Here is a 10,353-nt window from a genome sequence, read left to right as displayed (position 1 = left end):
GTTTAATTATTTTTTTTATATATAAATAAACAGGTAATATTTTAGAAATAGTATCACTTACACCATTAAATCTTGGTATTAGTTAGCATTTGATTAGTTAGCATTTGTTTAAAAAAAATATATAGAAAACATTTGTTTGAATGCATGTAAATGCCTAATATGTGCAAGAAACAAAATTTTATTACATTTTCCATTCTAATGAGAAACTAAAAGGAACTACTAGTACATATTAGAAATCAAAATTTCCTACGAATGGCATTAGCTCCTACGTGAAACCAAAAGAGGATTGAACTATCACGTGTTTTTGGTTGCCATTAGAACCAATAAAAGTATAACTTACTAGCACTTTCATTATGACTACTTATTATGTCTTCCATTAGGAATTAAAAATGTTATACCACTTACTAGCACTTCCGATTGTTCTCTATGTGGAGTCTAGAGAAACCAATTCAAATTATTCTTGTCTACCACTAGTAATTAGTTAGAGTTTCTTATGCTTCATTCCAGCCTATACGTCCCCACAAAAGCTCACAAAAACAATCTCTTCTTCTCCTCACTTGACCGAATCTTCTTCCTTCATTTGCCAAGGAAATTTCAGCTTCATCTTCTTTCTTTTGCTCCCTAAATCTTGCTCGAACCTAACCTATTCTCTTGGAGCATCCTCAAGCTTAGTAGGAGACTTGAAGGGGGAGAGATTCTTGGTGATTTAGAACCTGATTTCTTGTGAGGGAAGGTAATTCTCAAAACTCTTATTTTCCTTCCATCTTATGGTTAGTTTTTAGTTAGTTGTAACTAGTTAAGTTGGGTTGTTGATGGGTTCTATGAACCTTGACACTAGATAGTGGACTTGAGGTGGCTTGGTAGGTAGAGGCCTTGAGGATTTTGTGTGTTTATTTGCTTGTTTGTTACTTGCTTCGATGAGATATGGTATAGTTTGAGTTGGAAAAGTTGGAAAGAAAGCTAGAGGAAGGAAAGTATATGCTGTCCGATTTTTGTCTTGTTGAAGCTTTCATGTTAATTTCGAATTTTTTATGTTATTTTGATGCAATAATACTTGATACATGTTGGTGGTTATGTGTATGAAATATCTCCTAAAAAGTTTTCCGTTTGGTTGTGTTAAAATAGGGTTAAAGTGAGGTTGAATTCTGGAAATTTTCTAAGCAGGAAACCCCAACCAGTGTTCACATTTTTTGTTATAACTCTCTGTCTGAGAGTTGAAATCGAATGTCGTTTGTGGCATCCGAAACTAGACTCTGAGAGCTTTCCGTTGGTATAAAATGCGACCCCTAACTCATTTCCTATGAGCCGTAGTGAACCGGTATAGATGACTGAAATTCTTCACTGCTTGCATCCGAGAAATAGTCAAAGCTGCAGTTTGTAGCTCAATTTTGTCTATCTTACAAAACGAATTTCATGATAGTTCCTTCTAGTGATTTTTAGCATTTTGAATCTAGTTTTCAACGCCGCAAACCACACTAAATTTTGAGTTGCGTAACTTTAGTTATGATCAGATTCTTAAACTCTGTCAAGTATGACAGAATTGGAATTTCGTAAAAACAGGTCCTAAAAATTAATTTTCTTTGAAATGTTGTATCTTGATGTAGAAAGGTCCAAATTGAGTTCCATTTGTTGCATTTGAAAATAGATCTAGAGTTTTAATTGTTGGTATGAATGTCATACTTAAGTGTGTGGGTGGTTTGAATAAAGTCTTGTATTTTTAAAAGAAAAAAAATGAGTTTTTCCAAGTAAAAAAAATGAGTTTCCAGATTTTCGGATTTCACTGACCAGTCTCAGTAAAATACTTATATCTTGGTGTAGAAAAATCTGATTGAGGTGTCGTCAGCGGCATTTGAAACTAGACTCATGGGCCTTTGTTCTGTAAAAGTTTCATGTTTTTCCTCCATGTGTACTACTGTCCCTGACTCCTTAAAGTAGGTTATCCTGCTTGAATGTCCTGTTCCTTCAGGAAATGAATTTTTGACTTGGATCGAATATTTGACCTACTTGTGATTTGAATCTCTGAAAAAGTGTCTTCTGGGATGTGGTAGTACTAAAAATCTATTTTTCAACGGTATAACTTTCATAATTTTTTTTGACTTGTGAAACTTGAGTTGCGAATTTTTAAAGTTACTGTTACTATTCATCTCAGTAGATTCCTGAAGCATAGAAACGGGTTTTTGGACTTTAAAAATCTCGAATTTCCAATCTCTTACCTTGATTTTTTTTTTTCACTACCTTGACTTCAAATGTATCTTTATTGAATTTCTCTCGCTAATGTATCTCTCATTTCCTCAAAATTTTACACTTTTAACAAATTATCTTAATTAAAGCAGTCAAGACTTGTACTTGGGCGTTTAACTAGGAAATTTTGACAAGAAAATAATCTTTCATATTTTTCAATTTTCGTACCAAAACTCAGAGATCTGTTTAACCCTCAAATTGGAGAATCTTGGACTTGACTTGACTTGAATTAATGCATTCTTAGATATTTTCAAATACTACCCTCGTGGATTAAGTTAGTAAGTGATAATTGTCTTCGATTTGAACGTATTATCTCTTGAGTGAGGGTAGCAAGAATACTACTAGATCTTAGTTGAATATCTAGGTGATTTGTAATTGTGCATGTCTCAGGTGATCAAGAGAATCCTGAGGAACTCGTTTAATCTTGCCTTGCTCTTGCTTTACGTTCTTGATTTCGGTGAGTGTCAAGTGCATGTTCAATGCTAATATGATTGAAATGATGTTGTACAAGTACTATATGATACGTGAACTTGCCGAGGTGAGGGTGTACTTTACCGCCCTCGTCCTCTTTCTCTTGTGAATGAATGATAATTGTCAAATGATTATATATGACTTGCACTTGTACTTGAAAATGTTTTTTAACTCGTGAGCATTGAGCGGCAGAATGTATCACACTCTATTTGGGTGGGAGGTACCGCTCATCCTGACTCAGTGCTATGAACGAGTTTAAGTCGATTGAAACGTGGTCTTATCGATAAATCATGCTGGTGGGAACACCCTAACCCATTGGCTAACCTTGTAACTCGAGCCAGCAAGGGCTTGGTCGAGAAGTCTGGTGAACCTTGGGAAATGATATAGTTTGATCTTTTGAAATCTCGCTTGGCATACTCGAATAGTATCGCCACTATATGAATGTTTGGTTTCGGATCCGAGTGGGTGTTATGTTGGATGGAGGGAGTAAGTGGAGCGCTACGGTCATGATACTACTTGAGTTGACGGAGAGTCAACCCAGATGGCTTGAATCGGTTGAGACGTGAAAATAACTCTTGAGAGCACTTGTATCCTTCCATGTGTGTTTATTTCCTACTTGTACACTTACATGAAAATTCATGTTAAAGCTGTTTTCAACTATGCTACTTGTTTGCTTGTTTAATTTTCTTGGCCTTACTGAGTGTTAGCTCATCCCAAGTTTGTTTTCATTAACAGGTTTTGGAAGTGAACGTTGAAGAATTTAGACTAGCAACTTTTGGTCAAAACTAGTAAAATCTTGTGTATGAGATTGGAAACTTCTGAAGTGTAAATTTTGTTATATTTGGGGATTTGATTTGTAATTATAAATGGTAGTTTTAGAAGTTGTGACTTGTATATCTGAAGAATTTCTTTAATTCTAAATCTATGATTGACTTGTGGATTCCTTTTAAGCTTGAATAAGTGTGTGAGTCCTGACGAGAGTTGGGCAGACATCTCGCTGATACCCTAGGGTTTGCCTTAGGGAGAAGTGGGGGCCTCACACCAACTCTTGAGTTTGCGTTGTGATGGTATCAGAATAAATCTTGTGTGATCTTTGCGCCAGGTGAGTATAGATTAGTTTGTCATGATTCCAACTACGCAAGGAACTGGGTGCGACGTATTGGATCACCTTCAGAGTTTGCAAGGGACTACATGTTACGAGGGCAATTTTGAGACATTTTTACCCTTCAATGATCAAGTTATGTGAATGACTTTCTTGTAACCATTAACGAAATGACTAATAGATCACGTATTAAAGAATTGAGTGACATTTTTTGCTACAAAAAAGTTAATTAATATTTGAATAATTTTTTTAAATACATTCAGTATATAAAAAGTTAATCCTTAATATTTTTGGTTAAGAAAAAGGTTAATTGACGAGAAGCGGTAAAGGTGACAGTTTGATGACATTTTGCACCATTTGCTCTTTTTGAAAACATAAAACCTAAACGTCATCGTATTGTGTTGTGACTCGTTAACCCCGTTCTCCAGGCAATTCCCAAGCAATAATACCTAAACGTCATCGTATATTCTTTCTTCCACGGAAAGCTTCTCACCTCTCCCGCCAAACCCCACAGTAGCAGCCTGCCGCCCCCACCACCACCACCACAACGGCCACCCAATAACGGAAAAACAAACTCTCTTCAAGATAATAAGGAAGGATTTGGAATTTGGTATGAGAAATATTCATATTTACTGAATTTTTGTTCTTAGGTTATCATTTTGATTTCCACCTGCAGTTCTATTGTTCTTAGGTTATCATTTTGATTTCTGTTCCTGTTTACGTTATTCCAAATTTAAATTTTTTTGTTTTTGTTTGTATTTTGGGAATATTTTGGAATTATACAGGAAGAAAGAATCACTAGCTGCTAGTAACATCATTTTTCGTGCTATACTTGGTTTTGTGGTCTGGTGCTGATGAGCTTTCTGATACACTCCTTAAAAGGTTGTAGGGCTTAGAGTTTACAATTCTTTGTCCGGGTTATAAATCCTTTTGTGTTGGTTTATACATTGTTTAGAGGAGTTGAGGCCCTTAATCTGGTGTGTTGGTCTGTACATTGTTTAGTGGAGCAGAGGCACTTATTCTGGTGTGTTATGAGCGTGTTAGGTAGTCGTGGAATGTTTCCAGGAGGTGTTTAACGGATTGGGTTGTACATTGTCTAGAGGAGCCGAGGCCATTAATCCGATGTGTTGGCATGTACATTTTTTAAGTGCAGCTGATGCCCTTATTCCAGTGTATGATGAACATGTTAGGTAGTCCCGGGATGTTTCCAGGAGTTGTTTGTATCAACTAGGCAGCGTTTTTTTGGGGGCGGGGCATTGCTCAGGTGGTGGATGCTGCACAAGTGATGTTTTGGTTGTCATCTCAGCACCCCAAAAGTTATATATGTTCTAGGATTGCAAAGCCTTTGCTTCAATATGGTCTTAATGACATTACAGTGTCATAGTTTGTCACATTTACATCAATTAAAGACTTGAGCAGTAGCCTAGCCTGTTAGAGGAGAAGAGAATATGGGATTGAACATAAAGTGAATTGATTGTGTGAAAATTTGATTTCTGTATTGCAGTACTTTAGCTACTATTTTGTTTGGCCTTGTAGTTAGAAAAATGTAACTGCCCCATAACTAATTTATCTTACTGTTGGACGATGCACAATTGCATTTCTCATTTACAATCTTCATTTTGATTGAACATTTACATGTTGCATGTCTGTGGATGCATTTACTTCTGTATTTGATTTGTCGTCACTCTGTATTTGCGTATGTGATGTCTTGTCATTCTGTTTTGCCTTGATATCTGATTTCTTCATTGTTACTGGTTTGCATAACACATACATTCTACCTTGCATTGTCTCTATTTCTGCCGGCCAGCCCCTGGACCTCATCCCAATCACAATTTCTGTCGTAAATTAGAGATGGAAGACAAAAGGACACTCATAGCCCTAGGTTTTGAGGGTTCTGCAAACAAAATTGGTGTTGGAGTTGTCATGCTTGATGGCACAATTTTATCCAATCCACGTCACACTTACATTACACCACCAGGTCAAGGCTTTTTACCAAGGGAAACAGCTCAACACCACTTGCAACATGTCCTTCCTCTTATAAAGTCTGCCTTGGAATCTGCTAAAATTACTCCTGATGCTGTTGATTGCCTTTGTTACACTAAAGGCCCAGGAATGGGAGCTCCTCTCCAGGTCTCTGCTGTGGTTGTCCGTATTCTGTCCCAACTTTGGAACAAACCTATAGTGGCAGTCAACCATTGTGTTGCCCATATTGAAATGGGTCGCATTGTTACCAAAGCAGATGACCCAGTTGTACTCTATGTTAGTGGAGGCAATACTCAGGTACTTATCTGCTTGTTTTCTTCTATATTAGTTACAATATGCTGGTATATATATGATTGTCCAATGTGTTTACATGTTAACTAACTGTCTTTTACCAAGATATCACTTTTGTGTAGCTATACTTAATCTATTGGTCCTTTTGGTGAATTTATTGTTGAAACAATAAAAGGGAATGCTGTGCTAATTATAGAGTGAATTTTGAATTATGAGAGGCAAAGTTCATATTGGCCTCATTAATTTGTTTAGTTAGGAAAACTATGCCGTAGCTCCATTCAATAATCTTTATTATACCTCCTGTTCAATGTTGCAAATTGCAGTATCCTAAGCTAATTGAGTCATTTAATTTTCTCTTGCTTTTGCATGTATTACGTACAGAATGTAGGTGTCAATTTGTGTTCTTGCGTTTTTTTTGGAAATGATAAAATGCCTGATCTACTGCAAGCTACAGTGATTTTTTAAAAGAATAGCATAGTTTATCTAATACCTATTTGTGTGTTGCTGTAAAAATCTAATTTTTATAAAAATTCAAGGTAAATATAAGATACAAAAGACAAAACACATGGTAGCATTGGAACATAGTGTCTTCCATTCTAAGCCTCGTATGTGTGAGAACTGCTTTTTCAATGCTGACTTGTTTTCTTACTTTTTAGCTTGCAGTTATCGAACCTGACAATATTGTCTTACCCAGTAATAATGTTAATGATCCTTGCAGGTTATTGCATACAGCGAAGGAAGGTACAGGATTTTTGGTGAAACGATAGATATTGCAGTTGGAAATTGTTTGGATAGATTTGCAAGAGTGCTGAAGTTGTCCAATGATCCTAGCCCTGGTTACAACATTGAGCAGGTATTTGTTAAATAACGATGTACCAATGGCTTTGGGATGAAAAGACTATTGGAACTTGATAATAGAGTATGATGCAATAGCCAAATTGCATAAGCTGGTAACCCTAAACCTGGATAAATTAGCATTCATGAAAAGAGTTGAGCAATCAACCAAATCAGAGTCGAAAATTCAAGAACTGGAGCCTTTTTTTTTTTAATAGCTCTGGCTGTAGCTACAAAGTTGATTTCAAAGCCCACAATTTGTTAAAGGCAATATTTTTTCCCTTCCAGAAAACTACTTGACTGTCTTCTGAAATAGCATAGTAATATTCAGAAGCGGCATTTAAAGTTGATGGTGTAACCAGGCTTGGTCTTTTTATACTTGGTTGCTCTTTGGAAATAAAATTCTGAAGTTCTATGGCTTGAAATCTCTATTGCTGGACTCTGAACAATGGGCAGCAAAAATGAAGTACCTCACTCCTTTGAATTCATATGGGCTTCTATTATGGATGTCATTATCTTTCCCGGCTTTTAATTTGACTTGGCAAAGGATGGGCTTTTTCAAACCTTTCCTAAGATCATTAGTTGATGTTGTTTTATGCTCACATTTTACTTGTTACTTGATCCAGGGTTTCAAATGAGATCCTTATCATGACCTTAACGTGAATATCTTCTTTTGGAAAGTATTCTGGTTTGATTCAAGTGCACATATTTCTCTTTCATGCATATGTAAGGTCTCAAATGAATTTTCTTAAGTATGTAATTTTTTTGAGTTCCATAAGTCTTCACATATTCAATATTGTTGGAATCTCTTAAATGTTACTTCATTAGAAGTACTAAGAATCTGTGTGCTTGTTGCTACCTTCATAACTAAGCTGCTCCACATTGCATGTGTTGGCACAAGTAGTTCCTCTTCCAGCAAGTTACTTCTTGCCTTCGGAGCCTTTGCACCTCCGGGTTCCAGGATTCTTGATAGCTTCTAGTTTTTCTTTCTCTTCTAGCTAGTTCAATAGCTTCATTTACTATTCCTGATGAAAGTTTTTCGTGAAACCCCACAACCCTCTGGTTAAATGCAAATGTCATTGGTCATTTTTTCCTCATCAATTAACAGCTTGGTTGCAATAGTTGCTCCTCTTCTGATCATTAGTAACCCTGTGGAAGAACTAGGTTGATAATATTTTAGCGACGAAGCTCGCTTATTCCTGCCTCTAGCCTACTTAGCTGCTGCAACTATTCCCATCTCACCTGTGACTTCTTGGCTCCTCCAGCCTTTACTAACCTGCCGCTCTTTCCAGCTGTCTTAGCTTTTTTATAAGCTAGTCCATGTTTACATCTTCTCCATCGTAAACTTTATTCCACTTCAAGCCATGTATTCTCAAATCCAAAGGGCGTTTTCAACAGGAACTAAGTCAGTCACATTAAGAATTTCAACTGGAGTTGTTGGAGTTTCCGCCTGAGGCAGCTACAATTTCACAATTTCTGAAATCATAAATGAAGTCTTTCAAATCATGGATTGTTGAAGTATATATAGGATCATCCTTCTGCTGGAAGTCTGTTTGCCAGATATTTGTTCTTCCATCAGTCGTCAACAAGCACCTGAAAGAGCCATTGTCCTCCACCCTAAGTATTGTCAAAATGAGATGAGACGGAATAGTTTCCAAATGTCACATATTTACCAAACAAGGTCTTAAACTAGTAAGCCACTAAACTTTTATAAATGATTCACCTTTAGGCACTGACGTGATTCAACTACTCTTTGATTATCTGAGGAGCTAAATAGTACTGGGTTAGCTTAGCAGTTTACAGTATGAACCATTTTCCTGTCTTCTTTTTTCTGCTTTCTCTCTCGCTCTGCACTTTACATCTTCATCAATCAAGGTATAGCGTAATTCTTGGTCTTTAGTTGAGAGACCACTAATTTGGTTGATTTTTCAAGTGACTTTCACTTTTAGTGACTTTGACAAAAGTTGTTTTCCAAAAGTGATAAGCATGAGCTAAACCCTTCAGGCGGCATTGCTGATTCGGGAAAGTGAACTGTCATTGGATTTACTAATTCTTTATGTGTTAATTTGATCTTCATATTTACTTGTTCTTATGTTTCCGTTGTGATGTGAGTAAGCGTTGAACTTCTCATACACATGGATATTTTTAATATTACTACTAAGCTTTGTTTATTCTTCCATGTAGACGATGAAGTTCAAATATTTCCTCTGATTGATTTTGTATAACAAATATGCTTCAATTAAGACAAACTGCTGTTAGTGGTACTGAATTTCTATTGCTTTTTTCAGCTTGCTAAGAAAGGAGAAAAATTTATAGACCTTCCTTATGTTGTAAAAGGAATGGATGTTTCATTTAGTGGAATATTGAGCTATATTGAGAGCACTGCAGAGGAGAAGCTTAAAGACAATGAATGCACACCAGCTGATTTGTGTTATTCCCTTCAGGTAATCAGCTAGGACTTTTCTGCATTTTTTTTTTCTTTTCTGCAAATTTTCATCTTATATGAGTGGAAAATTGTGCGATTGGTATGGCTAATTTACTCCACATCAGGAAAGGAAATGCCTGTCAGAGCATCTCATGTTTTTGGAACTCTTTCAGGAGACACTGTTTGCAATGCTTGTGGAGATTACAGAACGTGCAATGGCACACTGCGACAAGAAGGATGTGTTGATTGTTGGTGGTGTGGGTTGCAATGAGCGTTTGCAGGAGATGATGCGCATAATGTGCTCTGAGAGGGGCGGGAAATTATTTGCAACAGATGAAAGGTACTGCGTTGACAACGGAGCAATGATTGCTTACACAGGCCTCTTAGCTTATGCTTATGGCACATCAACTCCTCTTGAGGAATCAACTTTCACACAGAGGTTTAGAACTGATGAGGTGCTAGCTAATTGGAGGGGAAAGGAGTCATCCAAGGCAAATTCCCACATGCCTTGAGATTGGTCTGATGCTGCTTATCTCTGTTATGCTACCATTCTGCAGTTTTTTCCATTAGAAGTGTAAAGAGTTTAACGATCTGCATTTCTTGGTTTCATAGTGAACTCATTGTAGAAGTCAAGAGAGGCAAGCTATGGGGCCTGTTTGATGATGTATTATGCTCCTTCATTAGCAGCAATGACAAAAAAAAAAAATTATAAAAAAGCAACTTAAGGTGTAGATTGACATTTTTGCCATTCAAAAGCTTTTTAAGTTCACGAACAAGGGAAAATTAATAAATCGAAACTTACCACAATGATAAATGAAAATTGATATCTAAGTAATGAATCTTTTAGCCCTTTGATTTGGTCTTCTTTTTTTTTGGGTTTTGGTATGACTTTGCTTTCTCTTTATTGCTTTTTAGTTGGCATCTGCTTATTACACTTGAAATTGAACGTAATGAATATTGTTAAGCATATCATTCTCAAGTGGATGTAACTTATTTTGTTAATGAT

At 36.4% G+C, this 10,353-nt stretch overlaps 1 protein-coding gene across 3 annotated transcripts; it reads left to right on the top strand.

The window, feature by feature from the left end:
* Window positions 1–492: 492 nt before the first annotated feature.
* Window positions 493–10,078, top strand: LOC140005992 (uncharacterized). Of its 3 annotated transcripts, none has more exons than XM_072047460.1 (5): window positions 493–733; window positions 5,622–6,094; window positions 6,807–6,941; window positions 9,211–9,366; window positions 9,521–10,078. In XM_072047460.1, the coding sequence occupies exons 2-5, from the start codon at window positions 5,666–5,668 to the stop codon at window positions 9,857–9,859; spliced, it is 1,059 nt and encodes a 352-aa protein (XP_071903561.1). In that variant the 5' UTR covers window positions 493–733; window positions 5,622–5,665; the 3' UTR covers window positions 9,860–10,078. The 3 variants fall into 3 exon arrangements, with proteins under 3 accessions (XP_071903561.1, XP_071903562.1, XP_071903559.1); XM_072047461.1 differs by lacking the exon at window positions 493–733 and adding an exon at window positions 4,207–4,424 and having other exon boundaries at window positions 5,664–6,094; XM_072047458.1 differs by lacking the exon at window positions 493–733 and adding an exon at window positions 4,210–4,424.
* Window positions 10,079–10,353: the final 275 nt, after the last annotated feature.

This window comes from Coffea arabica, chromosome 4e (assembly GCF_036785885.1).
Source record: "Coffea arabica cultivar ET-39 chromosome 4e, Coffea Arabica ET-39 HiFi, whole genome shotgun sequence".
Classification (NCBI taxonomy): domain Eukaryota; kingdom Viridiplantae; phylum Streptophyta; class Magnoliopsida; order Gentianales; family Rubiaceae; genus Coffea; species Coffea arabica.
Note: the sequence above shows the minus strand (reverse complement) of the source record. Positions and strands in the feature narration are given on the sequence as shown.